The sequence below is a fragment of the Motacilla alba genome, chromosome 9 (assembly GCF_015832195.1).
Source record: "Motacilla alba alba isolate MOTALB_02 chromosome 9, Motacilla_alba_V1.0_pri, whole genome shotgun sequence".
Classification (NCBI taxonomy): Eukaryota; Metazoa; Chordata; class Aves; order Passeriformes; family Motacillidae; genus Motacilla; species Motacilla alba.
In genome coordinates, this window is record NC_052024.1 from 3,898,181 (window position 1) to 3,924,968 (window position 26,788).

The window sequence follows — 26,788 nt, forward strand, 5'->3', positions numbered from 1 at the left end:
CTGCAGCAGGCTGTGGGGACAGGATGCAGGTCCACTGGAATGGGAGGTGGGGGTTGTAGGGTTAGTGAAGGGCAGATGCAGGGATCCAGCTTGGTGACGGGCACCTGCATCCCCGGTGTGTGGAGAGGGTGTGTGTGCCACCTGGCAGCCTGGGCATGATGGGACTGGCTGGGAGGCCGGTTGCTGGCTCACGCTGCCTCCATTAAGCCTCTTCCTTTGGTTTGCAGTGCAGAGGGATGGGGCTCCAGAGAGACGGTGGAGCCAAGCCGGGCACCCCCGGGTTCTGCGGAACAGGCTGCCCCCAGCCTTCCTGCCGGAGCTCCGCCTGCTGGCAGATCATGACACGGCTGAGGAGCCCTCGCCAGCCCCCAGGTAGGCGCTGCCTCAGCGCTCCTGGCTTTTCCACTCGGCCCAAGCACTAGGCTGAGCCAGTCCCTTTTCCCAGCTTCCATGCCCAGGTGTGTGCACGCTCCTGCCGGGGTGCAGCCTCTTGCCCTCCCACTGGAGTTCTCAGCCAGGCCCCTTACCCTGAGAGCAGTTCCCCCATGGGACTTGCACAGAGCCTGATGCCACCAGTGGATGCTTTATACAGCTGCCATGAGCTCCAGCACATAGGGCCTGGGGGACCTGCAGTGCCCTGTACCCTTATGGCTCTCCTGTCCCAGGTTCACAGAGCTGGTGGATGGCAGAGGGAGGATCAGTGCCAGGTTTGGCACTGCGCTGGGAAGATCGATCACTGTGAAGACACGTAAGTGCTCTTGTGCCTTGGTGTCCAGTTCTGTCAGCCAGTACCATCTCCTGCACCTCCCTGCCAGTGGAGGTGGCAGCCAGGCAGGCTGCTGTAGGGCTGGGGGAGCTATAGAGGAGGGTGGAGCCCTCTCACCTGGCCCTGGGCAGGGAAACATCTGCTCTGCTTGTTAGACCCCTGCCCGAGGAGAGGGGTGACTGGCTGGGAGAGCCCAGAGAAGGACCTTGCTGATGGGAGGCAGAGCTGACTGTGGCTGCCCTTCTTCCCTGCCAGCACCAGTGGGGGCCTGAGCAGTGGCTCCATAGCCCTCCAGTGCAGCCCCTGCCTGCCCAGCAGCTGCAGCCCCCACTGTAAAGAGCAGCCTCACACCCGAGGAGGGTGCCTGGGTGAGAAACCCCTCACTAGTCACACCCAGCCCCCATTTTCCATCCCCAGAAGACTGGGGACCAACCCCAGATACCCTAGAGCACCTGCAAACCCCACACCATGATGTGGGGAAGGGGCCTGGCACACCTGAGGGCGGCCCTTGGCCTCACTGCACATCCTGGTTCTGCCCCTGCCTCCCCAGGACTCTGTGTCCCAGCCCCTTCCAGGAGAAGTGAGAGTGTCACCCCAGTGACAGGGATGCCAGCTGGGAAGGGCTAAAGCACTGCCTCAGGCCTGACCAGTCCCCAAAGCTGCAGGCAGGCTGGATCCCCTTGGAGGGGCTGCCTTTGGGTCTGGCCTGGAAGGTGACATTTTATCCTCTCATTGTCCAGAGCCAGAGGCTCCAGTGAAGCTGGAGAACACAGAGGTGTCCAGCTGGGACAGTCTGGCACTGCAGCTGCGTGAGGCAAAGAGCAAGAGTAAGTCCCAGGGGGAGACCCACAGCAGCAGGAACCCAGCCCTGGCCCCACAGGCAACCTGCTCAGCACCAGCCCACCTCCTCGGAGGTGTGGCAGGCACCCCTGCCCACCTGCTGCTCCTGGGAGCACCCTGGCAATGCCAGGGGCTTGGCAGGGCTGAGCTGTGGCCCCGGGCTCTGATGGTCGAGCGTGTTTTGCAGGAGAGGGGCAGAGCTGCTCCAAGAATCCCTGCAGGAATGGAGGCACCTGTACCCGAGATGGGGAGTCCTACCACTGTGCCTGCCGCCCGGGCTTCAAGGGCCGCGTCTGCCAGCTGGGTGAGTAGCACGCTGTGCCCGAGGGCCTGGCTCCCTCCTGCAGGGCTAGGCTGGTGGCTGTCCCTGTCACAGGATGTCCCTGAGGATGTAGGTCACCCAGCACACCATGCCAGCACCCAGGGGCTCCCACAATGGCCAGGCTTTGCTGGAGATCTGTGTCATGCTGGCAGCTGAGTGCAGCTCTGGTCTCTGCTCCTGGCTGAGCTCTCTGGCTCTGCCTGGCAAGCCCGGCCCCTGCCTTACCCAGAGAGTTTCGCAGGCAGTGTGAGGCTGGGGGCTCTGCTTCTACTGGTGGGTCAGCTGTGCTGAGGCCAGCCCTCCAGCGTGGCCAAGAAGCCAGGGGGGCCTCACCAGACCCTTGCCACAAGGCACAGGCAGACAGGGCCAGGGATGGGCTCAGTGATAGCTCCCCTCTCCTATTCCCCAAGCAGCCTGCAAGAAGGTGCCACACTCGTGCACGCGGCTGTACTCGGAAACCAGGTCATTCCCAGTGTGGGAAGGAGGCACCTGCCACTATCTGTGAGTACTGCCTGCAGGTTATGCTCCCCCCTTCCCCCTGTGCTCTGAGCTGGGGATGTCTCCCTGCAGCTCGGCTTTGGGGAAGGGAGAGCGAGCACAAGGCCGTCTCCAACCCCAGCTGGCAGTTGCCCCCTCCCCAGCACAGGCTGAGCAGCCTGGCGTGGCCACCCCCAGCTGTGCATCAGGGCAGGGTGTTGCTGAAGTGACAGCCCCATACTGGTGTTACCCACCCACATGGCAGCAAGGGTGGATGTGGTGTGTGTGACCCCCAGACAGGAGCAGAACCCTGGCAGCTCCTGGCTGCCTCTCCATGTGTGAGCAGAGGGCTGGGGGAGCCCTGATGCAGGTCCAGGGCATGGGGGGTTCTGCTCTGCCCCTGGCCTCCCTGCAATGAAGGTACAAAGGCCAGGCTGGGATCCGTCCCCCAGCACAACCCCATTGTTGGCTACTGCAGCCTAGAAGGAAATAGGGGAAATACCCAAATTTGCCCTCTAATTAAAGCACATCTCTTCCTTTTGTTCCTTCCACTCACATCTCCACTGTGTGTGCAGGTCCAGGAGAGTCTACAAGGTACACCAGGATATCTGCTACAAGGAGAGCTGTGAGAGCACCAGTTCCAAGAGGACAAGCAGCAGGTAGAGCCCACAGCAGCACACTGGGTGTGCCAGCCTTCCCGTGACCCTGGACAGGAGGATGAGGCTGGCTGGTGTGCCAACTGCTAGGGGGTACAGACAGGACCAAGGCTTGGGGCTGACAGTGCTGTCCTCCCTTCTCTTGCAGAAAGCCAAGCACCAGTCACACACTGAAGAAGCCATAGAAGTAAGTACCTGCTCCAGCCCTCCTCAGATGCAGGCAGGGGCAGCTCTCGTGCAGGGAGTGGGGGAGATGGGTGCAGGCCAGGGCACAACCCGGGCTCGTGCCACCATGTCGAGGAGGTGTGAGGGCTTATGCCTGAGGGCTCCTGGTTGTGGCTGGGGTGGAGAAGCAGGAGGCAATGCTCTGCTCCCCCCTGGCTCTGTAGCTCCATATGAGCAAGAGATTCCTGCAGCGAAAGGCCTAGGCAAAGGCTGGAGTCCTGGAGACAGCAGGGCCCCTTCTCTCAGCACAAGGTGGTGCACCGAGGGGGAAGAGGCCAGCTGCAGGGCATCTGGCAGACCCTGCACACCAGCTCATTTTACTCCTGCTCCTCCACAGGGTTTAAAGCAGTAGAAGCTTCGTCTTTCCACATCTAAGGGCTTTTTGAACATCAGGAAGATCAGATCTGCTCACTGGGTTGAACACAGCAGGGGAGCCTTCCTGCCTGGTGTCAACCTCTCCCTCTCCTCCGGCCCATTAGGGACACGCGGCTGGATCAGCACACTGAGTAGTGCTCCCTTTCCCCCTGCTGGCCCAGCGCTGCCTTTGCTGGCCCCCTCTCTGCCCCCGAGGAGCTGAGCACCAGTGCCCCTTGAGGGGGCCAGCCCTGCTCAGCACCCCCAGCCACTCTGCACAAGCGACGGGCTCCCCGCTTCTCTCAGGGATCAGCCCAGCCCCTTGCCAGCAGCATCTGCACCAATCTGTTTTCGTAATCCAAGGTTATAAATTACCTATAACCCTCAAATAAAACAGTTTAATGCAGACCAAAAAGCTTTAGCCATCACCTGACATCTGGCCCCCAAAAACATGCTCTGAGGAGCAGCCTCTGTAGATGAGTTAGAAATGGTGAGCAGCTCCAAGTGCTGAGGTGAGCACGGGCAGTAGAGGAGCATTCCTGTTTCCTCTGCTCTAGCAGGGGAAACTGAGGCAGCTTCTACTGCCTGCCTTTTTTCTTTGCTTTGTACACAAGCCCTGGTTTAAACCAAATTTCCAGCTCAGAAACCAATAGAGCACCTAAAAAAGAATTTAAAATGTGTTTTGTAGGGTGAAATCTGTCGGCTGAGGCATGCCAGTACCACCACACTTGTGGTTGCCTCCACACCAGTGCAGGGCACGGCAGAGGCTCGGTGAGGGAACCAGCCCCACACGGCATCCCCTTGCACTGCACCTCCAGGGTTCTGTGGAGGAGAGGACCAGCACCCAGCACTGCAGCAGGGCAGGCAAGGAAAGAAAAAGTGTAGCTTAGAAACGTTCCTAGTTTTCGTGAGTTTGTATGACAACACTAGTTAAACATAGGTTTGTGTATTAACGTACACGGTGTATATTATAAATTAACACATACCAGAGATATATCGCAGTTATGCTATAGAGCGCCACGGCCCCAGCAGAGTGGAATTATTCTGGTGGGGAGGGCCTCCCCTCCTGCCAAGCAGAGCTCTGCTGCTCAGCCACGTGTCTCAAGCAGCAGCTTGGAAGCTGCCCTCAGAGCAGGACAGGCCCAGGAGTTTCAGCACTCCCGCCACCACCCTCTTCCTCCTGGGAGCAGTGTACCAGGGCTCAGCCTGGGGCAGGGGCAATGGGAAGCCACGAGCAGCTGGCCAGTGTGCTGCTCCCCTCCTGCACCACCTCTAGCTTTGCTCCCACGGGACAGACAGGCCTTGTTTTCCTCCAAGGCTGCCTGGTCCTGCTCCAGCTGCCTGGCAAGCACAGCGGCCCTGCCTTCCCAGGGCAGGAGATGAAGCCAGCCCTCCCTAGCAGGAGGAGCAGGGCAAGGGCAAACCCAAACAGGAGAGTTTGGAGCTGTGGTCTGAAAGTATTTGCACCCCTGCTCTGTCAGCCACGCGATCAGCACTGACAGGGGCTGTGGAGGTGGAGGCGGCCCTGCCATGGGACAGTTCTGTATCCACAGGACTTGTCCCCACACCACCAGGAAGCCTGGTCCCGCTGCCAGCCAGCAGAGCAGCCCACAGCCTCCTGTCCCACAGCTGGCTCAGTATGTAATGCAGCTGGAAGGTTTTAACCTAGTCTTGGAAATAAATTAGGGGTTTTTGTTTGATTTTTTTTTTAATAAAAACACTTTATGGAAACTATTTTGTTTTGTTTTGGTTTTTTTTTTAAGTAGCTGGTCAAGGAGGAGGAAGGAGTGTTGCTGTATGTGACAGATGGGATTTATTGGTACCCCACCCGTGGGGCCCTGCACCCACCCCAGCCTGTGCTGGTGTGGGGTGGGCACCCAAAGCACTCAGTGTGAGTGCAGCAGCGGGGGGGGCTGGCACCTCGGAGCCTCACCTCCTCACTCCCGGGCTGTTTTACTTTCATCACTGTCCAAATCATCATCATCCTCTGTGTACAGTGCATCTACATCTTCCTCTTCCTCCTTCTCCTCCTCCTCTCGAGCCAGCAGCTTCTTGAAGACCTCAAACTCCTCTGGGGTAGAGCAGGCCAGGCTGGCCAGGAAATCTTTCTCTGGGAGCTGAAGGATGTCCTTCAGTTTTGGGTTACTGGTTTGGGTCTGTCCTTTGTGTGGGGTCTCGTAGAGCCCCCGGCGCTCCAGGAAGATGTGGCGATTCCGGAGCTCGGCAAAGGGCATTTGGAAGAGCCGAGCCTTCACCATCTCCTTCTGCCGGACCCCCATTCGGAAGTAGGCGTACTGCGGGCGGAACGGGAGGCGTCAGGCACAGCCCTATTCCCGCGGCCGGTTCCGGCAGGAACGCGGCTCCCGGTCCTCACCTGGAACTGCTGATGGAGGGCGCGCGGCTCCTCCAGCAGGACGGCGGGGCAGGTCCCCAGCACTTCCCGCAGCTGCTCCACCGTGAAAAGGCAGCGCTCCCGCAGCAGCCGCACCGCCGCCTCCAGCCTCCTCCGGGGCACCTGGAAGAGCCGGGGGCAGCGGCTCACGGCGCGGCGCAGCCGGCCTGCGGGCAGCGGGTCAGCGGGCAGCTCCGCGGCAGAGCCCCGCCGTGCCGCCCGCGGCCCCGCTCGCCGCCCTACCTCCGTCCAGCCCCAGGCGCCGCAGCTCCTCGGCGCGCTCCCGGAGCCGCTCCGTGGGCAGCCGCAGCAGCGCCGGGCTCCGCTCCAGCAGCGCCAGGGCGGCCTCGGCGCTCAGCCCCAGCAGCAGCAGCTGCGCCGCCGCCGCCTCCCGGCGCTCGGGGCCGAGCCGGGGCTGCAGCGCCAGGAGCCGCCGAGCCTGCTCCTGGCTGAAGCCCGAGGCCCGCAGCGCCGCCAGCTCCCCGCAGCCGCGCCGAGCGCCCGGCCCGGGGGCGGCGGGGAGCGCCCGGCCCGGCCCCAGCGCCCGCCCGGCGCCGCGCAGCAGCAGCCGCCACGCCATGGCCGTGGCCGCGAGGAGGGGCCCGGCCCGGCCCGCTCCGCCCCGGCCCGGAGCGGCCGCGGTCCCGCCCCGGGAGCCGGGAGAAGGGGCGGGGTGCGAGCCGGGCACGGCTCTCCGGGCGCGCAGGGCTGGCGCACGCCGGGCAGGAGCGGCTCGGTGCCCTGGGCAGAGCGCGGGCAGAGCGCCTCGCCCGCTCCGATGCCCGCAGAGCCGATCCCCGCCAGAGCACGGTGCTACAGAACGCTGGTGAGGGCAAGTTGTTGGAGATAGCAGAGTCCAAAGCTGGATTCAAAGCTAATTAGTAATTAAGCCGAGTCCTGTTGCTTCTCTGCAGAGCTGCAGCAGCCGGCCAAACCGCTGCCTTCCTCCCAAGCAGCCTGACCCCGGCTGACCTGTACCCCAAAAGTTCCTGTTACCCATGTCTCGACCAAGTTCTCTTTATTGAGTCTGTTTTTTCGTCCCAATATCTCTGTCTCATCAAAACCGAGGTCTGTTTTCCTGAATATAGACAGGACACTGGTATTAAAAAAAAGGGACACTACCAACCCACCCCTCCCGACCAAATCACACAATTGCATGTCTGGATTTAGTTTCCTTTGTGCACACATACTCCAGAAAACCAACAGACATGTTATCATTCATTTATTCATTTAGAAAAATATATAAACTACATATAAAAAGTAAAACCAGGCAATAAAAATATTTTCCAAGTTATGAACAATTTAAACAACATTAAAATCTTGGCCTCACATCTTTGAAAGATGTCCTGGGTAAGAACAGTAATAAACGGAGTGTATGTGGGTATCAGCAGGTCACCTTCCAGTGGCACCCATCCTGCTAAGAGAGCTCAGTCGTTCCTGGATGAAGAAGCCTTTAGAGCGAGGTGTCAGCTGGCTCAGCAGAGGCAAACACCTCTTGCCAGGTGTAATCTGCCAGGTTCACGGGCTGGCGCAGCCAGGGAGCCTCTGCCAGCCTGGCGAGGGTCATGCGCTGCTCCGGAACGGGGTGCAGGAGCCCGGCCAGCAGATCCATGAGACCTGAGCAGAGACAGCAGAGCACGGCTCAGGCTGGGATTCAGGCACGTTGGGAGTGAGAGATACAGTCTGTGCTCAAAGAATGACCAATCTCCCACACTCTGCTGCACTGAGCAGCTTTCCAAACCATCACAGAACACATTTTTTCAGTCCTCCCCTTTATTTCAGGTGAAAAAACACTGCTTATACTTTCCTAGGAGATCTGCTCCTTTTGAAGAGCAAATGGGAAGAGCTCACCTTCTGACACAGGGCGAGGAGGACTCAGGACAGCCGCCAAGGCCTCCTCCAGCTCACAGAAGGGATTCTCCCCAAGCACCAGCGTGTAAAGGGTGATGCCAAGTGACCACATCTCCAGCTCAGGGCCATGGTACCTGTGCAGAGAGAAGCCTGCTTAGACTCAGATTGCAACTACAGAGCTATATACTAAAGAAAGGCAAAAGCAAGGGCCTTGAAAGCCCTTGCTTCCAGTTTTTATTGTAACATAGGAAGTTTGTGGGAATTCTAAGAAGGTTCTCATGTGTTTGAGGAGTCTGCATGATCCTTCTCCAGGAAATAAAACCAACCACAGAACAGGCAGCCAGTTTCTGTTGATGAGTATGAGGTGTAACATGCACCCAGACTTCCACGCACGTAAGCTGGTGACAAGAACTTACCCCTCCACCTTCTTCATCATCAGCCAAAACTGTCAAGTAAATATTTAACTGCAAGAGCAAACATATCCTCCCAGCCCTTTCAAAACAAAAGTTATTTGGAAAAAACTATTAACCATCTCAATTCCATCTGAGAAAACACGCCAGCTCCTTCACACAGTAAGAGGTGGAACTCCCAGGGCAGAGCTGCTTCACCTTTCATCTCATTCCCAGCAGCAATTTCCTCTCCTCCTTGCATTGCTTCTCCCCCCACAGCTTTAGGAGGAGGACTCATGGAAAGAGCTGTGAAGCAGGAGCAAGATCCATCCAGGCATGTACAATCACAGCAGAGCCACCCCTGTGCTGGGGAGGCTTCCTTGTGGAGCAGCTACGAGAGCCCCACTGCCAGGTACAGAGCCCTTGGAGAGGGAGAGGAGAGGGAAGAGAGCCAAGATTTAGGCAGCACATCCAAAACAGCAGCAAGAGAGGCTGCGAGGGAAGAATCCTCGAGTCCCAAGGAGTACAAAAACCACTGGGGAGATGAACAAGGATCAAACTGCAAAAATGCAAAGAGAGGGAAGCATGTAGAAATGAGAAAAGAGAGGATGAGAGTGGGAGGATACAAAGCACAGACGTGCAATCAACAGCAATACCTGCTTACTCCACCTCTCTGAAAGAGCAGCTTTTGCTAGAGAGAGCCTGACGACACTTTTAGAAACACCTTTGTACATATTCAAGCTTTTACAACTTGATTTCTGCCACTAGAGTGCCCTACTTTGTCTGCACTCAGACCTTCACAGTGATTTCTGCCACTGCAGCGCCTTAAATCTCGCTGCATTTCCTGTGGTTGCATACTCTAGCAGCATTCCAATGGCACAGCAGCTTGCCTTCTGCTCCAGCCCTGCCCACAAGGGTTATTTTTGGTGTGATGGCACAAAAATGACTTTTCAGAGGGTGACATACGGTTTGCCAGAGAGCACTTCCGGTGAGCAGTATTCAATTGTCCCACAGAAGGTATAAAATAATTTCCCAGGTTCCAGGTAGGCAGCTGAACCAAAATCCACTAATTTAACTGTGAAATCTTCAGCAATGACAATATTTTCATCCTTGATATCTCTGTGAAGGATGTTCCTACAGTGGAGATACCCAACAGCTGATACAAGCTGGAAGAGACAGAAGGAACTAGGTGTTACTACACAGAGCCCCTGAATAATTGATGTAGCATCACAACTTTCCCATTTTGGCTTGTTTTGACACTGCCTAAACAAGACATACATCCTGATGATGGTAACTGAAATGGCCTCAGGCCTGCCTGTCATCACTGCTGCAGTGCTCCTGGAAGAGACACTTCAAAGAGCCTTTGCTGCTTTCATCTCGCAGATGTGCAGGAGGAGGGGATGCTGCAGTCAGGATGTGCTTGAGAGCACTGGAGCTCACTGCTACAATCCTGCAAGTTACTCTATTTTTATCCCAGCTTCATTTGGAGGGTCCTTTGGTTTCTCCAGAAGGATATTACTGTGTGCCTCCCATGCTGCAGGATGACAAAGCAGTTGAGAGCCAAGTTTGGTATAAATAACATAGTCACTCCTAAACCCCATTCTTTTTCCTGCACGATTCATGCTTTAATGCCATAATTACGGATAAAATGAGAATGATATCACCTTGGAGATGACCCTGACTCCTACAATGTTTTGAACGAGAAAAGCAGATGGCTGAGGGAGAAAAGTTTCTATTTATAATACAAATCTGCCTCTGCGGAGAAATGCAGCGCAGATCTGAGGGAATAATTCAGCCTTAGAAACCCCAGGCTGGGTTGAGGAAAGGGCTGATCCCTCACAAGGCTAAAGGGACACCTTTGGCTCCCATCTTCCATCAGCACCCCATCAGGCGAGGGCAGGGTGGGCACAGCAAGGGTGTGTGTGTGGGGTTTACCACATGCACAGCAATTCCTGCACACCCTGGAGCAAGGGATTCACTCCAAACCTGTGAGGGGAAATTACCTGGGGACTGCTGCTGTGGTTAACTCACCAACCAAAGGACAATTCAGCTCTCAGGCAAGCTCCTGACTCATGGGAAACTACCCTGAGTTCCTTTGCATTATGCCACCTTAAAATCCAATATAATTTCTTGATTTAAAGAGCAGAGCCCTTTATTCCTGTTACCAATCTAAACTAAGCACTGAAGTAAGTGAAACCGTGGCTTTTTGCAGGCTTGGGGCAGCTTCTGTGAGTTTTCCTCCTCCCTCAGAGGAAATGTGAGTGCTACAGGAAGAGTCTGGGTGACAGGGGCTTTGAGCTGTGCTGGTAACAGCTGAGGCTCCACAGGAAACCCTCACAGGCAGGAAGGGCCTGGAAAGGCTTTTTTGTTGTTTCTGTGTAAACCTTAACAAGGTTCCTGCAGGCAGCACCTCAATCAGCCCTGCAGAATGGTGAGGAAAGGTTCTGCAAGCGTTGAGCACAACTCCAGTGCCAGTTATCAGCCAGTATGAAGTGGAACAGAACCCTGGTTCTTACATCAACCAATTCTCACCTGCATGTAGCAATTCTGCTCTCACCTGTCTGAATATGTAACTTGCTAATGGCTCATCCAAGTTGGGCTGATTATCAATAAATGCAAAGAGGTCCAGACCAGATCCATGCTTTTCCATCACCAACTGGAAGAAGCATTCATTTTCAAATACATCCAGCACCTATAAATAAAACACCTGTTTCATCATGTGCTTCATCCTCAAAAATTGCCTTTTTTGGAAAAAAAAAGACTGTTCTCCTCTTGGAGATTTAATTAGTGTATATTGTAATCTTTGAAGTCCCATTTCACTAAGCACAAATGTTTCTTGAAATGAGTACAGAATTAAAACTGGGAGCAGAATTAAATCTGAGAGGAATTCTTTCTGAAGCAAAAAAACCAACCAACCAACCAACCAACCACCAACAATTCCAAAACCAAAACCAGCAACCTCAAAACAAAGAGTATGAAACCAGATATGTCCAGATTATTTACTGAACATGTTCAGATGTGACATCACACTTCCAAGATATGCATCTTATCTTGAAATAGCTTTTTTTTCTGTTAAGAATCACATCTTCAGATCACTTTGGGGTAAAAGTGTGGAAGCAAGCAACAATCTGCTGTGACACACCCTCCAAAACAAAGCAGGATAAACAGGTTCCTTTCTCTCCTGAAAGGACAGATTCGGTAGAGGACACTTCACTCCTGAAGAGGAACACCAGACACCCAGGATGCAAACAAATCACCCGGTGCAGTGCAAACTGCATCAATTCCCAGCCACTGTACCTTAACGATGTTGGGGTGCTGCAGCTTCTGCAGGATTGCAATTTCTTGAGTGACCCTTCCCAGGTCAGGATCATCCACCCAGCAGTCCTCCAGCACCCTCTCCTTCCAGATGAACTTTACAATAACCTACACAGACAACAGCATTCAGCATCATCTGCCAAAGCAGGGCTTGGAGTGTCAGGTAAATTAATTTCCAGGAAATCTGTCAGTGCCTCATATTACTGGAGGCATGGAAGTAACCCCATGTGGAAAGCTTATTAGAGTATATTTGAATGTGTTTAAATTAATTTAGTCCTAGGAGCTAAATGATACACATAAATAATAAATGGAATAAATTTATTGCTGCTCTGAATTCCAAAGGCTTTGGCAGGGCAGCTCTCTTATCAACCAGTTACAGCACATGGGTGCAGTGGAAGGAAAGAGCACTGAACATCCATGCAAGACAAACACCAGAACTGGCCCTCTGAGCACCCAGAATACTTCTCCTGAAAAAGAGGAGGTGCCATCATCTCCACACATCGACTCCCCATTCTTGAGTCATGGCACAATACAGATTTTGAGGTTTGCCATTCTCTTTAGTGACTAAAACCTATAATTCTGTTCAGATTAATGTCTGCTTCTTTCAGCAGGTTCAGTTAGCTGCATTCATTAGTTCATGAACTCATTCTGCACCTGTTGTCTCAGGTAACATTTATACACAACATCAATGCAAATGTCTTGCTATCCTGCTTCCATTACAGATTTCTGTTTAAACAAAACCAAACCCCAAAGTACCCAAGAGAAGCTTTTGACAGTATAATGGTAACAGAATGTGAATGCTCTAACCTTGCAGTTTTCATCCTAAATTATCATTGAAATAGAGCAACAAGAAATACTTCACCTCCTGCTGATCTTTCTTGCTCCTGGCACTCCAGACAAAGCCAAAAGAGCCTTTGCCAATGAGATTGAGAGTGTTGTAATTTTTTGCATATTCTCCCTCACATGCTCTCAATCCTTCCAGATCTTCAGCTCTTTGGGAATTGTTGAAAAGTGAAGCTGATCTGATGGCCTAAGTACAGATATATAGGTGACAATAGCAGCAAAAAATGACCAGCCACAGAATCACACTTATAAAATGAATAAATACTGAAAAGAACATGCACATCTGCAAGAATAGATAAAATGAGAAATATTTGGTTCTGATTGTGAGAACTGCTCTATATATATATATATATGTATGTACGTATATATATATGTGTGTATATGTTTATATATATATATATATATATATATATATATATATATATATATATATATATATATATGATAGTGAGTTTCCTGCAGTTTGGAACTGTTCAGGCTGGAAAGGTAACTACATTAAGAGCCACACCAGAAGTGTTACAAAATAGCAATTGAGATTTTGTTTCAGTATATTTTAAAAAAAGAAACAGCAACATCCACCCCACCAACTCATGTCATTAATTTGAAAATCTTCTTCACTTCAGCTTCAGCTTAACAGTCAAACAAAGAGAGAAATGCTCAATATTCAAAGGTAGGATTTCTTACTTCTCCAAGACTTTTAGTAGAAAGATCAGAAACAGACTGGGAAGAGTTTGCCAGGCTGGCAAGCAAATGCTGAGTCTTTGCTACAGCTTCTTTTTGGCTCTGTGAAATGTCTTTCACCACCCAGACACAGAAAAGTACAGTGGGATCCTGCAGCTCTGCACATTTCACCTCAAAGAGTATGCCTGGAGAAACAGGGGAGGAAATGAAAATGGTAGAATGTAACTTTAGTGTTGAACAAGACCGTAGATGTTCCAGGACAAAATTCAGAGCTCTTGACAAAAAGTGCAGGATTTGGGGAACAGCTGCTCAGTAAAGAATCACCAGAGGGACTGACACCAGCACAGCTGTTCTGGAGGTACCTATCAGCTACCCCCAGAGTTCCCAATCCAACAGAGACTTGTCAGTGTCCAATTGTGATTATTCATTTCACACTGTTATTCTAGATTACATAAAACCAGGGATTTTGTTCAATAAGCCACTGAATGCAGCTGAAGGAGTGAATGAAACAAATTCCATTATACAATTTCAATTTACAGTTTTACAGTGGAGTTTGTATTTTCTGCTCAGAAAAAGTTATCAGGTTCACATTTTTTTTAATTGTGGTTTGAGAGTATTTGTGACTTTTCAGTAGAAATTAATTTCTTACCAACTTTGTCTTTTATATCACCTCCTTTTCTGATACCCTCTGGGTAGACTTAAATATAACTTTTTTCTTCTGGATGCTTCTTCCTTCCTCTCCACTGTGAGCTTCTTACCAGAACTGTCTGCATTCTGCAAGACTGTGGGTGAAAAAGAGCACCCCAATTTTTGGAAAGGGGACAAGGTTTCACTTACTGAATTGTGAGCCATCTCTGTGACGGCAATTCCCAATGTAGCTGCCTTCCAGAATCTTCCAGGTCAAAGGAGCTGCTGGATTTAGCCTGCCTTCTTGTTTCACTGGGGTGGACGTTACTTTGATCTCCATATTTTGCTGCCTGAGGAACTGACAGTGTTCTTCAGGCCTAGCTTTGCTTTTCAGGGGATTTCTGTGAGACTTGTCCCCCACCGTTTCTGAAAGGGTTTCAGGTTTCTCAGGAAATGCTTTGGAGGATTCCTCAGAGTTTTGTAAATGCCTTCTGGAGGCCAGCCATCCAGCATCAGCTTCTGTGGCAGCACCACTCAGCAGCTGCTTTCCCTGATGAGTGGAAAAGGCACCATTGGTCTCAGTTAGCCCATTGGAGTCCACTGCATCAGAGCAACATCCTCTGGCCAGAGCTGCAGTAACACCTAAACGAGTGTCTGAGTTCCCCTTGACAGCAGCATTCAGTCCCAGTACCTCAAGAGCAGAGCAAACACAGTTCAGTTCAGATTCTTTCACATCTTCAGAGGCTGTGGCAGCTCCTGGTGCAGAAGCACTGCAGCCTGGTTTATTTCCTGAGCAAACATCACAGCCGCTGTTTCTTTCACATGCAAAGAAGGTTGAAGGATCACTTAGCAGGCAGTTCTCAACAGCAATATGCTCCAGGCTGGAATGTTTTGCATCACACATCGAGTTTGTTTTTGACACCTGCCCTGCAACCGTGTGGCTTTTCAAGTCTTGTCTGCAGTTCAGAGCTGTCCCGGGCCATGGCTCATCCACTGTTGGTGTTCCAGGTGAGTTCCAGGTGGCTTCAGAAGGCAGCTGCACTGGGTCACAGGCTGCTGCACTGAGACTGAATTCCAGTCTGGAACAAACAGGAAACCAGGCAACAGTTACTGCAGGAGATCCTGCACTGTGACTGCTTCACAGCTACTGCAGGAGATCCTGCACTGTGACTGCTTCCCAGTTACTGCAGGAGATCCTGCACTGTGACTGCTTCCCAGTTACTGCAGGAGATCCTGCACTCTGCTTCCCAGTTACTGCAGGAGATCCTGCACTGTGACTGCTTCCCAGTTACTGCAGGAGATCCTGCACTCTGCTTCCCAGTTACTGCAGGAGATCCTGCACTGTGACTGCTTCCCAGTTACTGCAGGAGATCCTGCACTCTGCTTCCCAGTTACTGCAGGAGATCCTGCACTGTGACTGCTTCCCAGTTACTGCAGGAGATCCTGCACTCTGCTTCCCAGTTACTGCAGGAGATCCTGCACTCTGCTTCCCAGTTACTGCAGGAGATCCTGCACTCTGCTTCCCAGTTACTGCAGGAGATCCTGCACTCTGCTTCCCAGTTACTGCAGGAGATCCTGCACTCTGACTGCTTCTCTCTGCAGCCTCCAAGTTCTGACCTAAATCCCACAGTTGTGAGTCAGGTGATGTGTGAGAGAGCCTTGCAGAGAGCATCTTTTGAGAATTATTATTTGATCCTGAAGTTTCCACTGTCCTACACTGTGCCCCTGCTCTGATGGTATCAAGGCAGCTCTTGGGATAAGGCTCTGGTGGGCTGAGAGCCCATCTGCAGCAAGGCTGTCCTCAGTGCAAAGACTCAAAGTTATCAGCAACATCATGATCACAAAACAAGAACACTGTCCTACTGTATAATACCCATTTAAATACGGTCACTCTTTAAAACCTGCACCAATAGATTCATTTCAAGTTTAAAAGCAAAAGGCAGAAAACTGTTTGCACAGGCACACAAAACCCTGACAAATTTACCAAAGAAGAGCAGGTACACTCGACTGGCACTCTTTCCCTACGGATAATTTCCTTCTCTAGCTTAATTTCTAAATATAAATCATAAACCATTTACCACCACAAAAAAAACCCTAATACACATGGGAGGCGTTCTGCCAGTTGATGGGGGTGATGCAATGGGCACAGACACCAGTGGAAAGAATGGTCTGATTTTACTATTCATATTGAGGCAACGCAGAAGTAAAAGGATACATTTGATAAAACAATAAGGTTATTACCCACTCAGCTTCAGCCACAAGCAAAAATAAGCAAGGTAATGCATCTAATCCTTACTACAGGAGAAAGAAAAGTGATTGAGAAAGATCCATCACCAATTGCCTAAACACTTCACCATCATCCAGAGTCTGCAACTGCTGGGAAGTGCCTTTTTTCAGTGAGGACCTGAAGAACCCTTCCCAGCAATTGGGAAAATCCCATGCAGTGCATCCACTTGTAGGTGAGGTCCTCAAGTTTGCCAAAAAAAAAGGGGTCCAACTTTCTAGGCCCAAATCAAACAGTCCAAATTAATTCTTGTGCAGAAAACAATCTGGTTCTGATGGCCCACTTCTCAACCAGCCAGGGCCAGGGCTGAGAGGGTTTTGCCTAAAATATTCTACTAACAAGCCTCCAGGGATATCTGTTGGGACAATTTCTTAATATGCCTCACACAAGGTTATGCAAATGTCTCTACAACAGCAGGTCTGGCATTAAGAACAACTAACATGAATGTTTTGATCATTTAATTTTAACTAAAGAACTTTGATGGCATTAATAACATCATGCTCAGGATTCATCCTGTAAGTCAGGTTGGTGCTTAGGCTTGTTGTTCAGGCCTCAGCAGGATGCTTCCAGTCCTGAAAACAGAAGTTCCCTTGTCTGTCCAACAGGAGATGGATGTCTCCATCCATCAGGGTTTGGAGATATGCTTTGACAGAAACCCAAGCCCTGAAAAAACAGCTATTGCCCAGCAGCCTGTAATATTTTAGACTAAATCAATTAGAACTGTTTAGGAAGTATGCAGAATATCTACATCGGGTCATTTGTGTGATGATTTTTAAAATGACCACATTTCAAACCTTGTTATCCACCTAAAGTGTTTGCTTAAAATACTTGTTGATCTCCAGCATTATACCATGTTCAAAAAAATCTCTAACAGGGAAAACACAAAAGCTTAATACAGCTTTATAGAGTTCACATAAATACATAAGAAATAAATAAATGCAGAACTGTACCTTTAACAATCCATCCATGGCACAAAGTATTTTGCAAACATTTCCCTTAGTAAAAATGCAGCACAGAAAAACAATGAAGCAGAGCACTTACAGTCCTTACTCACAAGTGTGATATGAGAGATGTAAACCAGGAGAGTACCAAAAAAAGATACTATCAGCCACTTTAAAAAGCAGCAAGACCTGTAATAGTTTATACCTTAAAGTGGACAATAAATATTTGCTGTGGTGGAGAAAACCACAACTGTAGCAGAGTTGTAGCTAGAATTGTTAATGTGGAAGGCTTAAAATTGGACTTAAGGTAGGCCATGAGCATCAGACATGTACTTCTACAGAATTTATAACCCTGTAACAGGAAAAATACCTGGAAATGTACAAGAAAAAAATGTCTGGACTTCAGGAACACAGTACCCTGTTTTAGTGGATGGCCTGACAGTTATGCCAAACACCAGAAGGAATAACACTTAGAATTCCCTCCAGGTAACCTGACTTCAGTGCAACACCAGCTGGAAGGAGATAAACATCCACTATTTATGATTAGTGAGCCTAATTACCTTAGTCTGGATGAAACATTTGGTCCCCTTTAGAGCTGGATTTTCTGTAATTTTACAATGGTAGCTTGTGCAGATAAAAATAAAAACCTAAGGCAGGGACAGCTCAGCCTGTCTTGCAAACAGCACTCAGATTCTAAAGACAGCAAAGCACGGAAAGCTCTTGCTACACCTTCCCACAGACATCAAACAGGTGAAAAAATCAGCTTTTGCTGGTGATTGCCATCACAGTTCTTCATTATCCCAAGTGAATATGCAGTTTGTGAAATGCCTACCTATTACTGGGGGTGGATGCTGCTTCAGGAGGTGAGAGAGGAGAAAAGAAACTGGTCCCATTCTTCTGTTTATTCTCATCATGTATTAATTTGTCATCTTCGTGTTGTTGCTCCAATTTCTGCTCTTCATCTCTTGACAGAAGGTGTGCTGAAGATGCAGCCAAGAAGCTGCTTTCTGTACCAAACAGGAAACAAAACCACACCAATTTAAACTTTTATATTTAGGCTTTAGAGGCTACAGGGATTAAAAATAAACTTGGAACTGCATTGGTCTGTCTTTTCCCTAAGGAACTGAGTATAAAAGGCTTGATTGAGGCAAAACAGTCAAAATACAAGCATTCCACTCTACTTTAAAATACCACATGTTTTAGGGCAGCCAAAATTTGCTTTCCTAGCAAAGCTCTTGGGCAGATATTGGTATCACATGTTAGCTACTTGAAGTTCAGAGGCCTAAAGAAATGCCAATAACGTAATGAGGCTGAAATTAAAATGATCACACAGCAGCAGCATTAAAAAAAAAACAACTTCAAACCACACATACACAGCCTGTTCCAAACCCATACAATGGAAAGGTTTGGACTGGATTTATGTAACTCACTGAAGCTGTAAGATAAAAAAAAGAGTTATAAACGTGTTTGAAAGAAGAGGAAATAAAGGTCTTTGCTTCCTCAGTGACAACAGATCAGAAGAAAAACATGAGTTTGGAAGATGAAGTAAACCAAGAATTATTGCTGCAGAAGAAGGTAATGAGTGAACAAATCTCGATTTGAATCTAGAACAATGTTTAATTAGTAACAGCTAAGTGCCAACAATGCTTCCTCACTGAAGAACTGAACTACTCCTAGATTAGGGGCATCATTTCATCAAAGAATTACCTAAGAAATTGCACACTGTCTACTAACTCTTCTTTGTTCCAGTGGGCTGCATTGGTTTCAGCACAGACCTGCATTTCTAAGCAAAGAGAAATAAAAATAGGGGAAAAAAGGAGACAAAACCAGCTTAAAATGTGATATGGATGAACTTGCTGATGTTCTCTGTGTTGGGCAGAGCTGGCTGGAAAAGACAGATATGGAAACATGAGGCTTCTTTGCTTCTGTTTATTCGTGCTGTGTTCAGAGAAGTAACATTTTGGTAAATTCTGATGCAAACTGCATCAGAGGAATGTGTGATGCCTCCCTGATTGGAATACAGCAACCATAACATTGACTGTTAGCCAGCAGCACAAGCCAATTCAGAATATTCGATTTTTCCCTTAAAATATTAATCCTAAGTAGCTACAGTTCTACTGCAATACAGTCACAAAAGTTATATTTTACACATTTTAAAATACCACAGGGTCCTAGCAGGGGAGGGAGGAAGGGAGTGGGGGGGAAGTGCTTGTTAAGTACAAAGCGTTCTCTATTCTCACTGTAATTTCCAAATTGGATATTCAGTTTTATCTTCTTGGCAACAAAGAGAGAAGCCCAATCTCAGGTGAACAATTCTCTTTACCTGAGGTTATAGTGGAAACCTGATTTTAAAACTGCACGGAGGGGCATTGCTTTTATGAAGAGTGTTCTCTTTTTTGTGGGTGAACCTCATGTCTCTGCTCATTCCCCCCTGGTTACAGCAGCCACAGCCAGCTGTATGGCAGGCACTGACCCCTTCAAAAAGGCACTCACCTTCTGTGCCTGTGGGATCATCCAGAGGAGGTGAAGGCAAAGAGCAGCCACTGCCTCTTTCCATGTTGTTATAGAAACCAGGGATCAGGAATGTAATGTTCTAAAACAAAGAGCAAAACCTTATAAAGCTAAGCCAACTCTCACAGAAAGGCTGACAATCCCTGTCTGTGAACCCGATTCTCATGGACAGCCGGGCAGAAGTGATCCACACGACCAATGGAAAACACAGAACTGTGCAGCTTGCTTTGGGCCACTTGAAATCCATAGCAGCTCCTCAGCACTGCAAGTCTCAGCAATTCCAGCACGGGAGTTCTCATGTCACCCCACAGCTCACTCACCAAATGTGGAACACAGGGGTTTTGTGAGGGCAAGGAGTGTAAAACAGCTTCACAATTCCAGTGGGTATGCTGCCACATGTATCAGTCTCCTGGGAGGATATGAACTTATCTTACCTTTCCCAACAGATCTTTCTTCTCATAGCCAAAGAGCATTAAAGCAAAACTATCCATGATGCCACAGATGATTCCATCTGACCGGACAGTGATCAGACCACTGATGGTGGAGAAAACCACAACTGTAGCAGAGTACTGATAGCCTGGGAGAGAGCCTTCTGCCTGTGGAATCTCATCTTTCTGCACTGCGTGCTCCTCCTCCAGATGGCTGACTTCCAGCTTTAAACTGAGAGGAAACATGGTGCCCTCTCTGCACCGGCCTGCAGCTCGCTGGATCCTGAGGCTCTGAATCAAAGCAAAAGAACCCAAGCAAACAAAACTCAAACAGAAAACCTCTAACTGACCAAATGTTTTGGGTTTGTTGCATTGTTTGTATAAAATGACACAGGAATTCTGAGGGAAAAGGGGCAGGAAAAGAAAAGGAACCAATCTTGTGAGTATCAAAATGAACATCATCTGGTTTTTTTAAGGATTTGGAATCCAGTGTTGAACTACTAAATAAATCCCCTGAAGATGAAGGCCAGTCTATGCTGATCTTTTCAACAAATTAGGCATTAATAAAAAGGCCTCCTTCAACTCCCTATCTGCCCTTTTCATGGCATTTGCAAGACCTGGGTATTCTTTCACTCCTCAGACAGACATGATTGAAATGGGCCAAAGAATTAAAAGGAATCTTAAAAAGCTTACAGAGACAGCACGGTGTCTCACAAAGCCAGGACTGGAGAAAACTGTCTTTGACCAGGGAAGATTGCAGTGAGAGGTCAGGGCATGGTCTCATCCAGGTTAGGAACTCTTCAGACAGCAGCTCCACAAAAAGGCAGCCTACCCTTCTGCAGGGGAATCAGGCTTCCCTCTGAAAAGGCTTTCTTCTGTTATGTAAGGAGGGAAAGCAGCATGCACTCCAAATGGGAAGGCTAGGCAAGAATGAGGTTGGTGCTCGTACTATACCTTTGGGATTTTTTTGCCTAGAGGAGGGATCTGCACAGAAGGAATCAGGTCCTTTATGTGGAGTCCAATTACTGCTTCTGACGTTGGGTAGCCATGGAGATGAGCATAAAGGAGATCACAGGATGTAATGTTTCCCTGGGAAGGAAAATTTACAGGATTGTTAAAATTGTAACATTTTAGCCACAGTCCACTCAGTGCTTTGACAATGGTTTCTGCAGTTGCCTGAGCAGTGGCAGGAAATTTCTGCAGTCCTTTGGTGGACACAGCTCACTCAGCAAAAGCAGACCCAGCATAAACCAATATTCCCATATCACTGGGCAGGGAGCCTGCCCCTTGCCCAGGAGAGAGGCAGAGGTGTCCAGTGCTCCTCACAGAACTGCTCCCCAGCCAGATGATCCCTTCACAAGGACATCCATGCCCCAAAGAAGCAACCCCCTGCCAAACCAACACTGCTCAAGGATAAGATGTGCCCTGAGGAGAGAGAGTGCATTTCTGTATGAGTTGTCAAACACATCAGGGTGAGCCTCACCAGAGATTCATGCCCAGTTCCTGCATGCACAGCCCTGCTTCCCCTGCCATGGACACACTCCGTGTTCACAAACAGCAACCTGTGCCTGCTGCCTTTCAGACACCTTCCACTCCCACACAAACTCTCACAAACTGCAATCTTGTTTGATTGTCAGGAAAACACTTACCTCAGCTGTGAAGGAGACACGAGCTGAAAGTCTCTCCACTGGTTCCAGCACAACCACACAACACTGGGTGTCCTTGTTTCTTATCTGCCTCAGCCAGACTGAGACAGGGATCTTCTCATTGAGGTGGCCAATAACATCCACCTTCCCACCAGATTCAGAAATGGAGACATGACTTAGTATGACTGTGGTTACTTAGAACAAATTTCAAACAAGAGTAAGATACTGAGCCAAGACACTTCCCAGGCATTATTAGAAAAACACCATTTCTTGACTACTTACTAGTATTTTATGGGAACAAACATTTCATTACAGAGATTTTTATACAGTTTTAATACAGAGATTAAAACGTCTAAGAATAATGCACAAAATGTTGTTACTTTTGTATCATGTCTCCTGGCCTCAGGAAGTCTAAAGACATAAAGACTTCAGAATAATAAATGTACCACTCTAACACCTTGCATTCGGTGTGAAGTGCCTCTCAGAGATGTCCTATTTAAGGGATGTCCCATGGTGCTAATGAACACTCCCCATCAGTAACACAGTCCTTACTTTCAGCTGCCAAAACAGCAGTTTAATTTCTTACGGGAAAAGATTCTTCTCAGATCAGAAAATGTTTATTTATCTTATAGCCTGCAAGGCTCATCCCAAGCCTTTTATGATTTTTATATTATCTTGACAGAATGGGTTTATGATTTACACAGTGACTCCTATAAAGTATTTGGAACAGCTTAGATTAAGTGCCTTTGTGAGACATTTAATTTTAATTGTCACTGAATCAAACTAAGATCTTTGGCCCCACCCCATATCCAACTGAGGATTCAGGAAGATAAGGCTCTGAGATACCAACAATTTCAGCTCAAAAATAACACACCAGAAAGAATATGAGCTCATTTTCCAAGGACTCTCTAGTGGCAACTCACAACAGCAGCAAAAGAAAATAATATGGAGATTTTCTCATGCAGCTCTCTTATAAATAACCTCATTCTAGGCAAAATATCAATTCCACTCTTTTGCACTAACTAAGGTGCTTTGACACAGACATTTCATGGTATTTTGATGGCTTCAACCTTTATAACATGCACAAACCAAAGTAAGATAATTTAAAATATATTTTTAAGGACCAGACAATTGGGGGATTTTCCACTATATACTTTTTCCTGGTTAAGTAACTTGTAAAAAATCTAATGTCCTTTAAGTTCTGATTGGATCATCTCACAGTGACTCCACGTGTTGACAGCTGCAAAGTTCTCACAGGTGTCCCCTTAAATCACCTCTTGCCCTTTGAATTCCCACACCTGCAGACTCTTAAACCAAACAGTGCTGCAAATGACACAATTGCCAAAGGCCCGTGGAGTTAAATACATCAGGAAATTATATAGAAAATGTAAAAAAAAACATATAATCCCAAACCAAAGCCTACAAAACCACTTTATGTGGTGGAGAACATTTCCTTGAACATTTGACATACCACAGCTCCTGAAGCCACTGTTGAACATTGAGAAGTCTCTAGGCACTCCTCACCCACTGCTTCCCATGCCTCTTGGCCAGATTTGGATATCAAGTGGGACAGCTTTTGACCAATGAGTTCCTGACTACTGCACCCAAGCAACTTGCAAGCTTGGTCATTGGCCACTAGGATCTAGAAAAGAACAGAAAAAAAGCAAACCTAAACAAAGCATAACAATTTTTAAGAGCTCATCATCTCCTCAGGTTGTTGCTTTAATGTGTTCTAATATCCCTTTACAATCCTGAGTTCATTATAGATTCTTATTCTAGGACATCCCTTGCCCACACAACTTCTTGGTTAAGAGGTTTTGAGCCATTGCTTTCCTTTTAGGTTTTCTGCTTTCTTTTAACTGTAAACAATGACATCCACGGAAGCAAAACTTCAAAACTGTATTTGTGAGCAAAGCCCAGGCAGACCACACATTGCATCCAAACTCAGAGGCGTGCAGTGATCACACCAGGCACTGGCACACTGCAGCCTGTGTGTAGTTGTGATATTTTATGAAAATCCCTTTGCTAGGATTTTCTTCTCCTGAGAAGCTGAGAGGGCCTCAGCTTCAAGTGTGAACAATTTGTTATCTGCTGCTGTGGAATGCAGCAGGTGCTTCCTCGATTGGTCAATGTGGGATGTTTCTACTTGGTGGCCAATCAAGGGGGCAGCAGCTCTGGGACTCTCTGGGAGTCACAGAACTTTGTTATTCATTCCTTTCTATTCCTGTCTCGCCTTCTGATGAATCTTTCTCTCTGTTCTTTGTAGTATAGTTATAGTGTGGTCTTTTTTAATGTAATATATATCATAATATAATAAACCAGCCTTCTGAAATGGAGTCAAGATCTCTCCTTCCCTTCACCAAGTCCAGACTGCCCTGAAGACCCACAGTAACAGCCTGTGCAGTGCAGCAAGCTGGGACTCAGTGCCTTCAAAGCGGGCAAACCCAAACTGCCAGTTCAAGCTAAAACATGGCACAGCCCTTTAAAGGGCACAGGACCCAATTTTAGATTATTCTCAGGACAGGAACAGAGATGTTCTTTCCCTCCCAATGCAAATGAAATGTTCACTGGGGCAGATAAAGAAATCTTGTGCCACCACAAACACATTGCAGGGTTGGCAATTTACAGAGAGAAGGCTTGAAGCACATTCTGCTCTTCCTTTCTTCCCTCATGTCACTCCACAGCTGCATTCTTATGGAACCGTTGAATGACAGAAGGGTTTGGGTTGGAGCTCAAAGAGCATCCACTTCCACCCTCCCTGCCATGGGCAGGGACACCTTCCACCAGCCCAGGGTGCTCCAAGCCTTATCCAACCTGGCTAAATGTTTCCAGGAATGGGGAGACCACAACCTCCCTGGCCTGTTTGAGAAAAGACTCAACAGATCCTTTCTTCTGCGATTATTCTGTGCATTTTGCTAACTACAACCTGCAACAGAAATGAACTCATCAGCCTTTAGAAGACTACTGAGCTGGAGCAGACTACAGACTGCCTTCATGACCCCGATTACCTGCAGACACACAAGAGAAAAGCAGACATTTTAGCCTGCTTTCATACAATCCCTACCAGCTACGGGCAGCTTAGAGCTGCAGGGTGTGCTGCAGATACCTCTGTGGTGCTGGCATCCACGGTGAAGATGGCTTGGTTCGGGTGGCGTGCGGCAGCTGGGAGGTGCTGGCTGGATTCCTCCCCAGCTGGGGGGTGCAAAAAGGAGCAAGAACTTCCAAAGGAAGCAGAGAGAGAGGCAGAATCCCACTGAGCCCATGAGTTACCAGTTTTGCTGGTACAAATGTTACGAGCTGTCAGAGAAGACAAACAGTAAGAGCTCCACTTCTCCCCTGTGAAAACATAAAGGTCAGCAATGTTGCTGTAACAGGAGTATCAGAGGAATGGATTAAAGGGAAAAAAAGCTGTCAGCTGAAGCAACTGTCAAGCAATCCCAAAATGCATGCTTCTAGATTTTTAAAGCAAATAAAATCAGTGTAACTAAAGAAAGCAGAAAGTGTTCTAATAAATTTATCTTTTTGAATCTGGAACACATAAACTTAGCCCATACAACTTGCCAACATTCATAAGTTTTAACCAGACTAGCTAACTTATATTTTTGACTTAGCAGTTTTCAAAATGTTTTGAAATCTCTCCAATTAAAAATGAAACAGTCATTAAATAATTGCAGTAAGTGCTCAAGCCCTTATTAAAACCTGCATTGGTTGGAAGCCACTTAATTAGCTGCTCACAGTATGTGACATTGTGACACCATACACATCGTGGACACAAATACCTGAGTCCACACCAATGCTCTAGGCTACAAAGTGCCTAGAGATTGCACTACAAATTTCAAAGGTTCTGTGAGCACCCATCCAGCAATGCTTTCCCTACAAGCTCTCCCAGCCGGCACCAATCCATGGCTCAGGTGCTCACTGAACGAGTGCATCCTGGAAGGCACATATTGCTGTTATCTCTAGGTTTGAGGAAGGGCAAGATCTGAAACTGCCCAAAAGCTTCACGGGAACGCAGTCTCACCGCAGAGTGCTCACCAGGCAGCGATGCTCCAAGCTGACAGAGCGCAGAGAGACCACTTCTCCTGCTTTTGCTGCCCCAGGGGAAGGATCTACTTAGCATATCAGAGTCATTCAACTGAGTAAGGACTAAGCCTGCTGATGAAGACAGAAGGGCCCCTTCAGAGGGGCTATAAGCCATGATCACACTCCGGTCGCCAGCCACGCCTAGGGAGCCACCATCTGCAAGAGAATCAAAGGACACAGAGTCAGGCCCGCAGCAGGGACCGACGCTGGCAGGTGACAATGCCCTCGACCCAGCCACAGCCCTGTAAGCGACAGCAAAACGCTCACTCCCGAGCGTCCCGCTCTGTGGGGCTATTAAGAGGTGACTGCTGGCTTGGCATCCTGCCCAGGTGAGGGCTCCATCCCCCTGCGGACTATTCACTGGAAAGTTGCGTTCCGTGATCCTTCTGGGTCCCTTCCAACCCAGGCGCTCCTGCAGGACACGTGTGACCGACAGGACTCCGCCACCACTTTTCTTTCTGTCAGAGCTGCTGAGCACGCAGCCAGCACCCTGCCCACTTTCTGCTGGCTTCCAGACCAAAACCTTTGGGTAATTTGGAAAGCCACTCGCAGTTTTGAATCGAGTGCAGCGCAGCCTGCCTCCCTCCCACACAGGGAGGGCCCCGCGGCCCCCACCGGGACGGGACAAGGCAGGAGAGGACGGGACGGGAGGGGACACTACAGAACAGGATGGGACAGGATAGGACGGGCGGTCCGCGACGGGGCAAGAAAGAAGAGGACAGGAGGGGACAGGACCGGTCGGGACGAAGCGCTCCCGTCACGGCCGCGGCTCCTCAGGGCGGCCCGCCTCAGGCGGAGGGCGCGAAGGGGAGGCGGGCGGGACCGCGCAGCCACGGCACCCAATGAGCACAGGCGCTGCGAGAGCGGCACGGAGAGGAGCAAATGGGACAACAGCGCGGCAAAACAGCTCGAGGGCCCGGGGGTTCGTTGGTCCCGCCGGCCTCCTCTGCCCCGCCGCCGCCGCCGCCGCCGCCACACGCGGTGCCCGCGCTCCGCGGGGCAGCGCGGCCGACCTGCTCCGGGGCGGGAGGCTGCGGGTGAAGCCCTTCCCAGAGGGATAGCTGTTCGTCCCGAAGGTTTGTAGGCGGAAGGACGAGGCCGAAGGCAGCGCGTAACGCGTCCGGCTCCAGGCGCCGGCGGAGGGGAAGCGGGTCCCG

At 49.3% G+C, this 26,788-nt stretch overlaps 3 protein-coding genes across 5 annotated transcripts in view; 1 reads left to right on the top strand and 2 right to left on the bottom strand.

Moving 5' to 3' along the window:
- Positions 1 to 5,371, top strand: part of SNED1 (sushi, nidogen and EGF like domains 1) — a 17,537-nt gene extending 12,166 nt beyond the window's left edge. The window contains exons 19-26 of the mRNA XM_038146083.1: positions 208 to 372; positions 666 to 748; positions 1,507 to 1,593; positions 1,794 to 1,910; positions 2,342 to 2,429; positions 2,981 to 3,064; positions 3,210 to 3,248; positions 3,624 to 5,371. Coding sequence (XP_038002011.1) covers positions 208 to 372; positions 666 to 748; positions 1,507 to 1,593; positions 1,794 to 1,910; positions 2,342 to 2,429; positions 2,981 to 3,064; positions 3,210 to 3,246 — 661 coding nt within the window. The 3' untranslated portion in view covers positions 3,247 to 3,248; positions 3,624 to 5,371. The remainder of the gene's footprint in view (positions 1 to 207; positions 373 to 665; positions 749 to 1,506; positions 1,594 to 1,793; positions 1,911 to 2,341; positions 2,430 to 2,980; positions 3,065 to 3,209; positions 3,249 to 3,623) is intronic.
- Positions 5,372 to 5,436: 65 nt separating this feature from the next.
- MTERF4 (mitochondrial transcription termination factor 4) lies at positions 5,437 to 6,612 on the bottom strand. The gene is made up of 3 exons (XM_038146259.1): positions 6,276 to 6,612; positions 6,015 to 6,199; positions 5,437 to 5,934 (listed from the first exon to the last, which is right to left on the bottom strand). Exons 1-3 carry the CDS (start codon positions 6,610 to 6,612, stop codon positions 5,578 to 5,580), a joined length of 879 nt encoding a protein of 292 aa, XP_038002187.1. The 3' UTR covers positions 5,437 to 5,577.
- A 636-nt stretch (positions 6,613 to 7,248) lies between these two features.
- Positions 7,249 to 26,776, bottom strand: PASK (PAS domain containing serine/threonine kinase). 3 transcript variants are annotated; one of them, XM_038146091.1, is made up of 17 exons: positions 26,645 to 26,776; positions 25,584 to 25,787; positions 24,655 to 24,884; positions 23,020 to 23,190; positions 21,552 to 21,692; positions 20,857 to 20,991; positions 19,909 to 20,193; positions 19,457 to 19,556; positions 17,796 to 17,970; positions 13,949 to 14,817; positions 13,115 to 13,296; positions 12,450 to 12,617; positions 11,570 to 11,695; positions 10,830 to 10,964; positions 9,239 to 9,438; positions 7,884 to 8,017; positions 7,249 to 7,649 (listed from the first exon to the last, which is right to left on the bottom strand). In XM_038146091.1, the coding sequence occupies exons 2-17, from the start codon at positions 25,744 to 25,746 to the stop codon at positions 7,486 to 7,488; spliced, it is 3,378 nt and encodes a 1,125-aa protein (XP_038002019.1). In that variant the 5' UTR covers positions 25,747 to 25,787; positions 26,645 to 26,776; the 3' UTR covers positions 7,249 to 7,485. The 3 variants fall into 3 exon arrangements, with proteins under 3 accessions (XP_038002019.1, XP_038002020.1, XP_038002022.1); XM_038146092.1 differs by lacking the exon at positions 26,645 to 26,776 and adding an exon at positions 26,367 to 26,476; XM_038146094.1 differs by lacking the exons at positions 7,249 to 7,649; positions 7,884 to 8,017; positions 9,239 to 9,438 and adding an exon at positions 9,459 to 9,806.
- Positions 26,777 to 26,788: the final 12 nt, after the last annotated feature.